The 16,662-nt window shown below is 33.8% G+C and overlaps 1 protein-coding gene across 1 annotated transcript; it reads right to left on the bottom strand.

Annotated features, from left to right (window-relative positions):
• Positions 1–11,342: 11,342 nt before the first annotated feature.
• Positions 11,343–15,692, bottom strand: LOC129899687 (E3 ubiquitin-protein ligase RSL1-like). The gene is made up of 3 exons (XM_055974713.1): positions 14,884–15,692; positions 13,929–14,680; positions 11,343–11,535 (listed from the first exon to the last, which is right to left on the bottom strand). The coding sequence occupies exons 1-3, from the start codon at positions 15,592–15,594 to the stop codon at positions 11,430–11,432; spliced, it is 1,569 nt and encodes a 522-aa protein (XP_055830688.1). The 5' UTR covers positions 15,595–15,692; the 3' UTR covers positions 11,343–11,429.
• Between the last annotated feature and the right edge of the window lie 970 nt (positions 15,693–16,662).

Here is a 16,662-nt window from a genome sequence, read left to right on the forward strand (position 1 = left end):
ATATTTCAAGAAATATTTCAAGAAATTATTCTTATTTTAAACTTCAAGTGTATTATTTTAAGAAGGAGCTCAAGAAAGTATATCTTGCATTCAAGAGGCATATTTTCAAAAAGAAAGTTTGGACAGTTTGTTAAAGAAAACATACCTCAATTTTGAGAAAGCATAGTCTTATGTTTTCAGAAAAGTATAGTCAAGTCTTAAAGTAAAGTTTAGTTCAGATCAATTCAGTTGTAAAGAAGCATTATTGAGCATACACTCAAATTATCAGATTATTAGTTTTTTTTTCTAGAGTGGACCTTTTCCCTAAATGGGACATCATACAGTTATTGAGCATTAATGCATTATTTTGGGAGTAGTATTGAGCATCGAGTGGGTAAGGATTCAGATAATCAAAAATTCATAACTACACCGTCGGCGTAGGATAGGATCGTACCATTGATTCAGACAACTCCTTAGAAAGACCCTAGTAAGGGCTTAGAGATTGACTTTATTTTAGTCTATCTTTAGAATTATTCATTTAGCTCACTATATTCAGCTTTAGGCAGTTGTTTTATTCAGCTATTTTACATATCGTATATTTCATGTACTTACTTTAGTGATGCTGCATCTTTTAATGATGCATATTCATGTTCTCAAAATCTACAACAAACGTATCAATAGAATCACTTTCATCCAGCTTTGGCGAAACCTCGTAGCTTTCGCAGTACTCCAGTCTATCCGCATTGTCTATTTACTTTTAACCATATGTTTGAACATGCGATATAAAATCCTAATTTTAAATCAGTGTTTAGACATGTGACTTGAGATCATGATTTCTCAAATTCTCAAAAAAAAATAATTTGCCATTTCAAATTGTGATTTCAAGTTTGTTAAATGTAAAACATGACTTAAAAACTTATATTTTGTAAAAGAAGACTCATCATTCCAAATTTTTCAAAAAAAAATGATTCATGCTCGACGTGAAGAAATTATTTGTACCATGTGAAAGAATTATATTAAAGAATAACTAGTTATTATTTTATTACGCAATAGATCTTTACAGAATTATATGTGTTTGAAAATTTATAATCGCAAATATTTTGTATAAAAGAAACATGGAGAAATGTCGAGACATTCTATTATCTTGTTTATGAACTATGATTTGCTCATTTGGTAAGATTATATAAAAATGGGAAAATTTTGATACTTTTCACAACTTGTGAGATTTTCATATTTATGATTAAAAAAAAATTCAAATTGCATGTCCAAATAAAATTTCAACTTCAAAGAGAGACAAGAGTAGAGACTATAAAGATTTTTTTTATTTCTTTCTAGTGTTTTACAAGTCTTCAAGTGTATTCAACATAATCCTCAAAACCTCTATATAACATTGAGTAACTCAAAGGGTGTCATAAAGTATCCGATATTAAAACGGACACTTTTTGAACCCTAAACACCAAAAGGGATCCTCTCTAAAAACACATATCAAAACGGACAGTTCACCTATTTATGGACGAACTATGACTAACATCTTTAACACCTTCGTCCCCTCAGTTAATTCCAAATTCATCCGAAATAATATTACACAAACTTTAAAGATAGTTCGCTCACAAATGGATGAACTACAATGCTTTATGCCCTTTGGATCCATCATAGAGCAAGACCAAAATGAAATTTCGCCATAAACAGATAGGATGGAAAAAATGAAGAATCTCTAAAAATAAAAATTAGTGTTCACATTTTCAATTTAGCAAGCTGCAACTGTAATTTAATTAAAATTAGTCATCTAATCACAGGACCATGCATAAGAAGCCCTTTGTATTGCAATTTCAGCCTGCCTCATAACTTACTCAGCAACAACATCCTGCAGCAACAAAGTCACAAAACTGCAACCTTCAGGGAACACATACAAGACAATAGTAGTAGCTATTATAATCTGCAGAATTATTTGCCTTTGTGCTTTTCTATTTGCTGGTGCAGGGTGATTTGTACCAAGTGGACATGTCCAAACACCTACAAACTTTGCAGGATTGCATCATATACTAATTTGGAAAGGTTCAACAAGTTTCAGCTCAAAAGGATAATTGGAGACGTTAGGCGAGCGACTTTGGAAAAATCAGAAGTCTTAAGCCTAAAGAGAGAGAAACTTGGTAATTGGAAGCTACAGCTTGGGAGTCAAGCCTTCAAAATTTGCAGGGATAAAGAAAAGGCCATATATGCAAACATCATGAAGTTTCAGGTCAAACGGATAATTGGAGACGTTAGTCGAGCGACTTGGAAAAAGTTAATAGTTTCCAAAGACCTTAATGAGGTCCCCTCCTGTTTGCTAGTTTGTGCATGCCTTGTTTTGTTTGTTTTTGGTTGTTGTATTATTTCAGGATCCTGGAGTGATGTATCAACATTCATTAACCACAAATACATAGAGAAAATCAACAACACAAATTCCAATCACCCTGCAGCACTTAAGCTTCAGCAGGTCAGCATGTGTAGGGTGAGGTGCAGCTGGTGGACTTATCCAAAGGCCCCCAAATTTTGCAGGATTGCAGAATATATTATTTTGATAAGGCCCAAGAAATTTCAGCCCAAACGGATAATTGGAGGCGTTAGGCGAGCGACATTGAAGATTTCAGCTGTCTTAAGCCTAAAAAGGAAGAATTTTGCTAATTGGAAGCTCCAACTTGGGAAACAAGCCTTCAAACTTTGCATGTCTAAATTAAAGGATATATATGCAAACTACAGAAAGTTTCAGCTCAAACGGATAAGTGGAGACATTAGTCGAGCGACATGGAAAATGCTAACAGGCTCCAAAATTCTCTGTGAGATCCATTCTTTTCTATTAACCTTTACAGGTCTTTGCTTGTCCTTGGTTATTTGTTGTGTATTTGCAGGTTGTTGGAGATATATACCAACATGCTTTAATAACAAATACATAGAGGACAACACCTGCAGCAGCTCAACACCTGCAGCAGCTCAACACATGCAACACCTGCAGCAGCTCAACACCTGTTTGCCTTGTTGCTTGTCTTTGGTTGCCTGTTTTTGTTTAGAACCTCTTTGGCACTACTATGAGGGCTGCAGTAACCTGGGGCTTCTATGGAGCAACACACTCAGCTGGCTAACCACACTCTCTATTATCAACACACCCCACCAACAACTATACCAACCTGCAGCAGACAAGGAACAAATACACTCCATCTATGCCATCTCTAATAGCTCAACACCTGCAGCAGCTCCTTTCTTGCTGGTTCTTGCTTGGTGTGTAGATGCAGATGTCAGGATGGACTCATCAACTTGTGCTCCCAACACCTACATAGAGCACAACACAGATACAACCAACAAAACAAATACCTTCACTAAGAGGCCTACAAAAGAATTGTGCAGCATGGCAATTAGCTTCTGGTTTTGGTGTTTGTTTGTTTGTTTGTATTTGCTTGATTGTCTTTGTTTAGACCCTCTTTGGAACTACTATGAGGGCTGCAAGGTCCTGGGGCTCTCATGGAGCAGCACACTCAGCTTTCCATCCACACTCTCTAACATAAACACACCACAGCAAACACTCCACCAACTGGCAGCACACAAGGAACATGGGTACAGCAGCCTGCAGATCTCCTTGGCAGTGAGGTTTGGTGATTTTGTTTTATGCAGGTACCCCAGCTGCAGCTCACTCCCAGAATCTGCATTGATCCCCATCAGTCATCCTCAGCTTCATCAATGTAGCTGGCAGACCCCCTTTAGAAATGCTACAAAGGCTGCAGCAACCTGGGGCTACTATGAAGCAGAACAATCAGATTGCCAACCACATTCTCCATTATCAACACACCTCAGCAACAAGTCCATCAACCTGCATCAGACAAGAAACAAATACAAGTTTGTTGGTGTTGTTTTTCTGTGCAGGTACTCCAAGAAGGTTAACCATCTCAAAACAAAGACCAATAAGCAGCCTAACTACAATGGAAGCAACAAGGAGTTGCACAAAAACATGCATCAGCCTTTTCTCTTCCCACAATTGCTTGCCCCTCTGTTAATTGCTAATGCAGGTTCACTGATGCACACCTGCTACAACTTCAAAGTTGAGAATACTTGGCATCACAAGGATACTGCAGCCTTCATCATCAACCACCATTTGTACCTACCATATGCAGCACAGCAGCAGAATACAGCATATGCAGCACACAATAGTTTGTTTGTGTGTTTTTCTGGTGTTGTTTGCCTGTGCAGGTACCAAAATAGGTATCTACTACTGAACCTAACCTGCAACAACAATCATGCTACCACTGCAACTATAGAGGCAGCAAGGAATTGGGTACAAGACTGCAACAACCATGTTTGTTTGCTTCCTTGGCTAATTCAGGCTATCAATTTTCTCCACAACAACTCCAAGGCTGTTGGAAACTATAGCTCCATATATTTCAACTCTTTTCAGCCCCCGTAGTTGATAATCATGATACTGATGCAATGGCATATTTCATCTGGATTTACTTGGTACGACAAGACTAAAAAGAGCAAAGATGAAAAGAATTTTCCCATCCCATGCGAGATAGAAGTTTCGTATACTTGTTCTTCTTCAATGTAGCTATGTCTGGTACGTAGCATAGTTGGAATAGGACTAGTGTACTTTTCTTTTCTTTTTTCTCATGGAAGGGGAGAGTCTCCCTCATTTATGCTTTCATAGTTGAATTGTACCGGGAGGAGTCCTCTCACAGGTTTAATGCTTTCTAGTTATAGTTAGTATCTTCTCTGTATCGGGGATGAGTTAGCCGACCTTTAATAGGTTAGCCGACTTATGAACCACCATAGGATCGGAGGTAAGGTTTATGTCCCCCTCCTTGTATTTTTACTTTGATTATTTATGTTAAGGCTTGGGGGTGTTGCTTAACCCCTGACTGTGCACGAGAGGTGGGAGCCTCGTGTAGGGTCTGTTCCCATAAAAAAAAAAAAAAAAAAAAAAAAAAAAAAAAATGTATTTCAACACCAAAATGATCTAAATTTGTCGGTAAAATATAAACAGGGATGAAAAATTTAATGAATCTCCAAAAAGAAACTGTTCACGTTGTCATGTAATCCAAGAATTGATGAACAGAAACGAGAAGAAAATCCAAGTTTTTTACAAAAATAAGCTTTAATCGCAACACTATCCACAAAGTTTTTTTCATTTGGGATTCCAGATTCGTGCCCCGTAGGGATCCATTCGGTTGAAGCACTCTCTCACCAAAGTTTTTTTCATATTCAGGGCTCGACCAGAGACCTCTAATAGGGATTGAGTAGCTCAATCCACTGCACCACATCGTTTGCTGGTATACTACCTCATTTTCAATTTGTTTCACCATACTTTTCTTTTTAGTTGTTTTAAAGAAAATGGTTATTTCTTATTTTAGCAACTTACATATTTAATACCACAAAATCAAAATACATTTAATATATTTAATATATCTTTAATTTAAGACTACAAAATTCAAAAGTTTTTTTTATTTTCTTAATCCTTGTGTCCAATCAAAATATGTCAATCAAATTAAAATGGATAAAATAGCATTTTATACCATGTTATCAACTCGAGGCACTAATCAACTAATTAGCTCTATTAAGTTAAGTCTTGTTTAGCTATGTACAATAGTTATTTACTTTAAAGCTTGTGTTTGGACATGTTATATGAAGTCATGATTTCAAATCTGTGTTTGAACATGCGATTTGAAATCATGATTTATCAAATTTTAGCAAATGACAATTCGTAGTATTGCATATTTTTACTATTTGATAACATTTTGGGGTGAATACCACTTAATATTTTCTTAAAAAATATATTGTCAAATATCTCTATAACAATCATTTGTTATAACGATATTTCAATATAACGGCTTGATTTATTGTCACACTCCGGAAGGGTACCCTAGATGTGGCCGACACTCACAAACCATTGATGGTCCCCAAGAGAACCACTTAGCCTAATCGCTGGTCCAATCATACAGCGTAAGGCTCAAAAGTAAGGAAAAACACCTCATAGAGGGTAACATAATCAATAACTCAAAGAATAAAGGCCAAAGGCCAACAATCAAATCTAAAATTTATGTCGTAAGAATAGTTTAAGATTAACTAGTCAAGCTATAATGACATCAAATCAAACAATCAGTGTCTAGTCTATGAAGCTTCTACCTCTACTATCTAGATGGGGCTCATGACAAGTTCATGGATACCTCAATGAAAGAAAAGTACTATCTCAACATAATGAAAGATAAGTATGGAATCCTCCGAAAGCAGGAAAGACTCACCAAAGTTGATGACAAATTTGATCCTCAACTAAGCGCCTGTTGATGATCTCTAATACATGTCTTTGCATCATGAAAAGATGCAGGCCCAAATGGACGTCAGTACGTGGAATGTACGAGAATTTAAAACGCCAAGAAAATAATAACCATCAAGATAGAATAAGCTCAAATCAGAATAAGAAACTCAATCACGATATTACAAGTCTAAAGTAAATATGATTTAGACAATCAAGGATCCACAATCAATCAGTCAAGTCCACTGTAGGGACAATAAGGGAATTCATCTGATTTATGGTACAATCCTCACCTACGTTGTCTATGTAGTTATTGAGTTCGAGTTATTAGTTACTCTCACTTAATTTGGTGCTCAATACTCCTTCCAAGACTCAATGCTCATAAAACTCTATCCAATCAGTTCAATCTAGTCATTCGACGAGTCTCATTTGGACTCTTATCAATTCATCAATTCTATCACAATCAAACCTCTCAACCAATCATACCCTTCAATCCCGATCACATCTTTCAAGAGTAGTTTAGATATGAATTTATGACAACATTTAAGTCTTTTCAATCATTTGAGTTCAATTTATGAAAATACAAAGGACCTTCAAGTTTCATTAAGGCTACATTCATGTTCAATCCCATTCACATTCAAGGCATCCACAGTTCATGGTTCTAGACTCAATCATTACATAGGGACATTCAAATATTGGTAAATTTATAGTTAGGGTTCATGTAGAAAAAGACCAAATCATTTGTTACAAGTATTATAATCATAAAACAATCATCAATATCATATTATGCAAGAATATACTAAGGTTTAAGGAAAACTTTCAAGAAATTACTCATAGAAGACCCAATTCAACACGTCAACTAATTAGGGCACATGGAAGAACTTAAATCCATGTTTTAGTTAGCCTTACATACCTAGAATGTAGATTGGGCAATCAAATTGCAAAGAATTTGCTTGAATCTCTTGAACCCTAGCCTCTTCTCCTCTCCTTAGCCCTAGCTCTTAAGTTAATTTTTCATAAAAAGACTTAGGAATGCATTTAGGAACTGTTTTAAGGTCGAAAACGACCTAAGAAAGTTGGAGGTTAAATATAAGAGGGGTGGAGAAAAGTCCGGAATGCCACTCGCTTAAAACTAAAAATAACACATAAATCACATTCAGTGAATGTGTTTTATGAAAAATTGATGAAAATGAGTTATGTTGGGGTAGGTCCGCGATCTGTCGCGCACTCTTCTGGTTAAGCAATTTTGCCCTAAAAAATTATCTTTTGATCCGATTGGCCTAAAATTCAATCGAGACCACTTTTCCACATGAATTTTCACCGAGATTGATATTTCGATCTCGAATTGGCCAAAAAGTTAGGAATGATACGTTATGCGAGTGCGCTATCCTCTAGGGTTATTTTGGTAATTTCAGAGGTATAACATTTATTTATTTTTGGAATCGATCTTTCATGTTATATTTAGTCCTCTTAAACAACATTCTGCCTATAACAACAACGGCATTCATTATAGTAGTACACTTTTTGTAAAATACTCATTGTGTAATTATATTTTGTAAGAAATATATCATGTACAAAAAAAATATACTAACAAAATATTTATGATAATCAACATTAATGATTTAATGTCATGCACATAATAAGTTATTCGCGTCGGAAAGTACCACATTGGGGGGTAAAAACGCTTCCTAACAAAAGGGACTCCGTACCCAGGAGAACTCAAATCCGAGACCTCTAATTAAGGATGAAGAAGTACTTATCATTCCACCACAAGTCCACAACCCTTGTTAGTATATAGAAGAATCAATTGTTATGCTCTTAGACATCATTTAATGGAAACCTATTAACTTTTTACAAAGTTTGGACAAAAATCTTCGTCAATTCAAGCGGTATATATATTGTCATTTTTTTATTTTTAACTAATAAAATATAAACATTAATTGAGATTTTAAATTTAACAAGTATTTTATTTTCGTTTATAGTATAAAATGTACAAAATATAATAATTTTGTATACTTATATTTATAAATGATATACTATTTCAGAGAATTGGACTCTTCATACATGACCGAATTACGAAGTTTAACCTCTGCCTTGCTAATTTGCAAAGGTGGCTTGAGATTGATATTGTTCCTCTCAAGAAATGCAACTCAACACCTTGTTCTTAGATTTCCATTATTGATCAAGAAATACAAAATTCCTTCATCACTTTTCACATGTTTGCAGTTGAGGCATCTAACTCTTGAAAATTGTTCAATACAAACTCATAAATATATCCAACAGCATTCAAAGGATTTGATAGGTTACATATTATGGAATTACGAGGCGTAATAATTTCTTCCAAGTTGCTAGGAAGTTTAGTCTCCCATAGCCCGCATCTTGAGCAATTGGTGAGACTGTTGTTCAAATCACTCAAAATTACAGTTCCGTTGTATTAAACTCAATTATGCGTGCATCACCTATAGTAGAAGTTGTTTATAATTTGTTACTAAGGAAGGGTCAAAGCAGACTCTGCATTTCTAGTTCATCAAAGTAAGAAAAGAAGCTATGGCCTGCATTCTTTTCCTACTGTGGAATGTGACACTAAATTCTACTATTCAAATTGCAATATACAAAAATTGAACGGACATTCTAAAGAATGTGAATAAAGCCTGCTTGAACACAACAAGTCTAAATATTCATTTTCATGATGCGCGAATGATATAAAAAATTATTAATCATATATAGTTTAATATGACTTATTTCAGTATATAATGGATCACATTCCGTTATCTAAATTTCTATTGTCATCTAATTTTTTTAATGCAATATTATAACTAAATCTTCATGAAAATGAAGAAAGAATAACATGATAATTAAAGAACTTGTACTATATAATTTGCTTTTGCTTATTACATTATTGATGACTACTTAATATTATTACATTATCCACTGAATTTTTTATTAACTTATTACTTGCCTTGATATTTTTATTCGATGATTTTCTGTTTTTATAATGTAAGTCAATATATTTTCTTCATCCTGAAAAATATTACTTGATTTTAATATATTCTATTATTTTAATATTTTAATATAATTGTAATATTATTATTGATGACGTTTATTTATTTTTTGTTGAATCCAAAGTAAAAACATTTGCAATTCATTTTTACCTCTTTTGTACTTTTTTTCACCAAGATATTTTATAAGAATTTTTGTTTTTGTATTTTGCGTATTAATGTCATATATAATACTATATTATGATTTTGAATTTGTCCCAAAGTATGAATAGAGATATATTTTTTAATTATTTTATGATAATGTCTACCATTTTTTTTTTGATGTGTTATTTTTATATTCCATGCAGTGGAAACAGATTATAATGTGGAATTAAGTGAATCCTTGGAAATGGTATCTTTGATATTATAATTCAATTTCTTTTAAAATATCATATATTTTCAAAAATGAAGATGCAAACCAAATTTTAGAAAATGTTGGTTAATATACTAACTTCCTTATCATACACTATTTTTTGTTTGAAAATTAAAAACTTTCATTACAAAGTAAATCTGTACTTAAAAAGAAAATATACTAAAGTTGAATATATGACCACAATTTTAGTGTGTTAATATCTCAAATGAACACTCAAACAATAGTTTTTCATAGAAAGTAACTCAACTTTCTTTTATAACCTCAAAGTCACTCAACTAAGGATTTTTTTAACAGAAAGTCACTCAACTATTGATATTTCATTTAAAAAGTCACGCAACTTTCTTTTATAACCTCAAAGTCACTCAACTATAAATATTTTACATACAAAGTCACTCAACTATTGATATTTCAATTAAAAAGTCACTCAACCAATTTAATAACGACATCTCCAGTTCTCCTTTTCTGCTGAAAAATTCTTTTTGATCCTTCAAATACCTTGTAAACAAAAAGTGGATATATAACATAAAAATACATATAAAAAATCACTATAGAAACTAATGGAAAAAAATAGTACAAAGTTGTCAAATTTTGCATCCATACCTTAAAAGAATTCGAATGGAAGTGGGAGTCATAAGTTTGTAAGCAACAAAAAATTATATTATTGGCAATTGCATGCTATAATTTTCTGCATATTATATGACTTGGATTAGAATAGAAGATGTATTTATAAAAAATAAAAAAAATTATAATATGTGAAATCTGCTTGAAGAGAACTATTTTCCACAAACAGATCAGATCTCCAACTAAACTAAAACCCGCTAATCCTAAGGTCTATAGTTATGTGATGGAATTACCTGGGAGAAAAATTTGGCAGACATGGCTGCGAGAGCAGAATTGAATCAGACCAAAATGAAAACAATAACCACAACTACGGTAAACAAAATAAAATATGCAAAACAAAGTATAAATATAGAAACAAAAAGAATACACAACAAATAAGTGTTTAACAATCACAATATTAAAAGATATATAAAATCATTTTTAAACCATGATCACATCAGACTATATTAACCACATTAATTTTCAAAACAACACCAAAAAAGCTATTGTAAATATTAAAAAAAATTGAATAAACTTTAAAAACAAACTGACCCCTTTAAAGAACAAATGCAACACACATACAAGCATCCTGAAAATACAATGTCCAATGATATAGAATAACAAATGTATATTAATGATTACCCCATTTTCTTCCACGAAGGATTCACAATTTTATTACATTTTTTACATTATTTTTTTTTGTTTAAATTTCAAAATAGTAACTACTAACTAACCTTTAATTCTGAATTTGATGGCTTTATCCTCTCCTTTTAATAATATATAGATGTAGATATAGATATAGATCTGTACATGAGTCAGAGAGTTTTTATTGTGTTAGAATTATTGTCGCTTTACAACAACAGTAATTATGTTGATACAGATCCACGTCTCAACTTACTAGAATAGCAGGAGAATAACGTGCTTTGCATGAAATGAATTTAGGAGTAATTAACTGGCATACCATAAAATTGAAAAATGAAACCATGAACTAACACACAATCCTCAAAACTATCAAGAAAGCAAATTTGTTTGTCCATAAACTTCTACTCGGGGAGGGGGGGTGGGGGGGGGGAGGGGAATAATCCTATTATTAACATCCTTGCAGCATATATTAACAAGAAAACTACAAAGAGCATCATGAAATAAAAGAACTCCTTGGTTGGCGTCAATTTTGACGAATGATATTTCTCTCAGTCCATATTGGGCAAGAGCATGTCGGTTTCTTGTTCTTCCATTCAGCTCCACACGTGTAACAAAACTCATGACCACATCTGACAAAAAAACATTTGTTAATGAAGTGAACCAGCTTGTTTAACATTAGTTTCAGGCCATGAATTACAGCATATACCCAACTCACACAACCTCACTGCCCATATAAAGGAAAGAAAAAGGCAAGAGTATAGCTATCCAATGTGGCTTATTTATAAAACAAATATTGCCTAGCAAAAAAAGAAGAGCAAAGAAACAACAAAATTTGCTCAAAGAGACGATATATGTGAATGTTATAGAATCACCTTGTGCCACAAATGAAATAAAAATATTCTAACTCCCTTCAAATCACGAAATAATATACACAGTTGCAAGAAACTTCAAAACAACCCAAGGAGAAAAAGATCACCAAATTACCTCGGTATTTAACATCGAAAAGATCTTTTAGTTTCTGGTCCATAGGTGGGATTCAGTACTAAAACCTTCCCCTCCTGCTTTTGTCTTCATTTAACAATTCTAGAGGATTCTATTCATAATTACATGGTTTCTGGGACTTGGGAAGGACTCATATTGTCGGGATCACCAACTGATTTATTTCCTATCTGTACTTTTCTCTGTACAAGTTTAGGCTGCACGATTCTTCACAATTAAGAAGTAGGGCACAAGTCCTCAAGACTCATGCATCACATACACTTTAGGCAAAGATCAAAGGCTTTGGAAGTACTAAAGCAAAGAGAATGGATACTCCATCATCTAAAGGGACATAGCATTCAGGTCCTCTCTGTCACCTTTTAAGTCTGACTGAAGAGTTACTTCATAAACCTTCATTTGATACTTTCCAGATCTTTTTTTAACAAGAGTGATGTTTGGATCAATTTGCACAAGAATCGACTAATTCCCTGGGTACCTAGTGTCTCTCACATATACACAGATAGGAAGAATTCATTTAGAGGTTTTTGCTTCTGACAGGATTTAAACATCGATCTCCCATGGTCCATCCATCTTCATTGACCGCTATGCACACCCTTAGGTGGATGATGCTTTCCACATACCTTTAGATCAATAAGTATTTAAGGCCTTTCTAAAATGCAATAAAACAAAGATTATACAGATGAAAGATGCTAGTCATGCCAGTTGAGTTACTGTTAAGTTTTTCACTCTCTTCTCTGTTTTGGTAGTTGATATAATTATTCTAACACATATCACCCTTACCAGCATCATGTTCTTTCCCTAATATCATTCCCATACCTTGACGACAATATATTTACTTTCCTTCCCTCAAGACACTTGAAGGCTGCCACTTTAAAGGCTTTGCCTTCCAGCAGATCCAGCCAAAAATAGAAATATTCATACCAAATCATTATAACTCTCTTCTACAAAATGGGCCGAGTCAACAACGGTCCAATCCGAAAATGAAACTACAGAAATAGCCTCAGAGCAAGCTGGTCACTGGCAACAAACAAGTGCACCAACATAATTGAGGCAGTCCATCTTTCATAGCAGAGGATACAGGAAGGATTTTCGCAAGAGAGACGGTTTCTTTGTCAAAATAAAACCGATATGAAGCATGATACGCTAATTGTACTTTCAACTTAAAAAGCTATCCCTGTTTAGTGCACCTCCTTTAAACAGATGTTTTTTTCCATTCTCCATTGACAAGGTTAAAATTACCAAATACAAAATAAGAACTTGCAAAATATTTAATAGCTCTGTCGTGAAAAGCAGATTGTATCTGACTTGTAACTCCAGCCATTTAAACACGACAACTTCACCCAAAATTATGACTAGTCAGAACAGAGTAATGGAGCAAAAACTTCCAATGAAAGAATTGCTACATTTTTCCTTATTTTTTCATTTTTGGTAAACATATGATCTAATCCTCCTTTTCCTAGTCAAACAATAAATTTCATGATTTTCACTACGAATTTCATCAATATCTTCAATATATGAAGTTTTGATTCGACTAACCGGCTTAATCCCAAATACAAGCCACATGTCTTGTGTGGCCTCTGACAACCTGGTACTAATTTAAGCTTCAAAGAACAACATTCTTATCTTTAGCTTATAGTTTATTGTCTTAAAGCAGGCAATTCTTAAAATGTTGTCGGATAATTACCAATTAAGTCAGACAAGCTTAATCAGAAAGGTGCACTTAGGACAGAAAAATATGTATCTTATGAGTAGGTTCCTACCAATCATTAACAGTATCTAAACCTAAATATCTAAGGGGAAAAACAGCAGTGTATGCTACAAGTTACCTTCGTTAGATAATTACTTATATTTTTCCTTTCAAAAGAGAACACTAGAGAATGAACTATAGTCATGCTTGTATGTTGTAACATCTAAAGTTCATGTAAACCATTCCAAAAAACCATCACTTCACTATTACCTAATGGAGTTAATGTAACTCCAACATGCACAACAGGAATGTAAGAAGAAAGGAGAAGTAAAGGACCTGCAGTAAATATGATAGCAACCTTCCGCAAGGGACACCATATGGTTGCACTTTACACACTGACGCCAACGACTCTGTGTAGCAAGAGACTTGAGCTTTGGGTCGTCTACGCACTTGTAAGGGTTTAGCCTTCTATAGTCAAAGCAAGTCATGTTTTGATGCCAAGGAACTCTGCAATTGATACAGAACATGTGGCGGCATTTCGTGCACGTTCTGGCCCCAGCTTGGGCAGAAATTTGGACCTCAGCTTTTGACATCAATGTGGAACACTTAGGATTGGGGCAGTAAATCTTTTCTGTGATAGGAATTGTAGTTTCTTTCACACGTTCACTCATCAAATCATATATCTTGGGTGTCAAGAACTTTTTGCAGTTGTCGATTTTCAACTCCGATTTGCATCCATCATGAGGGCATTCAGGCAGCATTCCTAGAAGGAGCTTAACTTCCACATGTTTATTCATACAGGAAAAGCAATAATAATGCAGGCAACCATTAATTAGAAACATATGATCCATATCAGTGTCCTGCAGACAAATAGCACAACTCTCGGTAATGCTCTTTCTCTTTCGAGTAGCTTCTGATGGTTGCTTAACCTGAGATATTATCGCATCAGTAGCAAGTTTAATTGCAAAGTTGACAGTGTTTGGTGCCACAACAAATGGTAAACAATCCGCAAATTTTCTTAAACCAGAAGTTGCCTGTTCAACAAGCGCAGCAATATTACCCTTCCCAGGATGCAACTTGTCCCTAACCTGCAAAACATACATCAATCATAGTGATAAACCTAAGTCGGGATTTATACAATATAAATAAACTCTACATGTTCGAATTTGGACTCTTTGTACGATATTGGGCAATCATCTCCTAATGAGCTAGCTTTTGTAATTGGACAGCATTAGAATATATAATTAGTCAAAGAAGATAAACAACATCGTAGTAGTTCAAGTGGTCTCACATATTGCAAGATTGTTCGACTATCCAAGAAAAAATTAACCCTTTTCAAACCCAGCATTGTAGCAACATCAAGCCCTTCAATCAGTGCTTTCAGCTCTACAATTTCATCAGTCAATACAATTTCAGCACTTTCAACTAAACCCTTACTCACTTCAAACACCAATATACCACTCGGGTCACAAACAGCAACTCCAATCCCAGCAAATGTTTTTCCCCCAACCGGCTCTTCAACATCTTCACCCATCAAACCCTTAACATAAACCCTAAAACGCTCCCCATTTTGCATCATCGCCACGCCTCCCTTCGACGAGCCTTCACCATACGGCCTCTGCAAATGATCCCCGGTCTTCTTCCACTCACCCTCCGGCACGCTCTGTATCTCACGTGCGAATGCCTGATCGTGAATTCGACGGTTGAGATCGTCTTCGATTTTCTTCATCTCCGATTCAGCTTTTTTACAATCATGAACTTGCTGCTCGTACTTTAACAATTCCTCAGCGAAAAAATGAGAAACTGTGTTCTTGGGGATGACGTCTTCATCGTAAAAAGTAAGTCTTGAACTCGAAGCAGCATTTTTGGGTAGAGAGTTGATCATAGCCTCTTCCATTTGGAGTTGAAAGGCGAAGAGGAGATCGTCTTCGGCAGCTTGAGCAGCAGCAATTTCACGGCGCTGTTCGTCCAGTATGGCGGGGAGATCATCGTTAACTTCCATAACTATTCACCTTGTGCTTTGTTCTTCACTGTTGAATAAAAAGAGTATGAAACAAGTCTTGGAGTGTCCTATTCTCACTCTATTAATTTCTCTTTTCTCAGGAGTTAGTAGTTTTTAATGAGAAACTTTTGTTTTTCTATATAAAGAATTGAAAATATTATTTTATTTTATTTTATTCGTAAATGATTAAAAGACCTTATTTTTATCATAAAGTTTTAAAGTCAGTCAAAAATGAAAAGTTAGGATTCCTAATTTTTTTTTCTAAGTGCTTAAAGTCATTTTCTTTGACCATGGAAATTATTTTTATATCCCTTATATTTTAACTAAATTCCCAAACTACCTTTTTTATTTTTTTAACTCTAAAATTCACATAATTTTCCTCATTTAAGCACTTTTATCCAAACACTCAACTAGTTATTTATAAAAATAACTTTCAACACTTTAAAGTTCTAAAAGCATTTCATACATAAAAGTTACTTTTTTCAAGCTCATCCAAACGGGCTCTAAAAAGGTGGACCTTTAAGGTGATTTGGTACATGAATAAGGATAATAATTTCTTGACAAATTTTAAAATTAAATTATTTTATATTTAATTTAAGGTATTAGCTAATTTTAAAATAATTTTTATACTAAAATAATAAAATTAGTTATTTCATATAAAAAGTAGGATACTTAATTCCATTAAATATCTTACCTCATAGTATATTCTAGGATATTCTATCATAGTACCAAACACTTTGGTGGTTTAAAGCAAAAAATAATCGGAGGCCTTAAATTTTTTAATAATATAGTTTTTTTTTATTAAAAGTTTATTCTTTTAGGGTTTTTTAAGATGCAAAGTTATTAATATATTTCATTAAAAAATTGAGATGCAAAGTTGTACTTCTTCTTTTTTAATTTGTTTGTCTAATTTTAATTTCACATTGAATTTGAAGTTTAATAAAAATACTAAAAAAGAACTTTTGAATCTTAAACTAAAAATTGAAACGGACAATACAATTTTCTTTTATTTTTAAAAATACCTATAATAATTTTATTATTACTAAAAAATGAGGCCCTTCTAATTTA

The sequence above is a fragment of the Solanum dulcamara genome, chromosome 8, assembly GCF_947179165.1.
Source record: "Solanum dulcamara chromosome 8, daSolDulc1.2, whole genome shotgun sequence".
Lineage (NCBI taxonomy): Eukaryota > Viridiplantae > Streptophyta > Magnoliopsida > Solanales > Solanaceae > Solanum > Solanum dulcamara.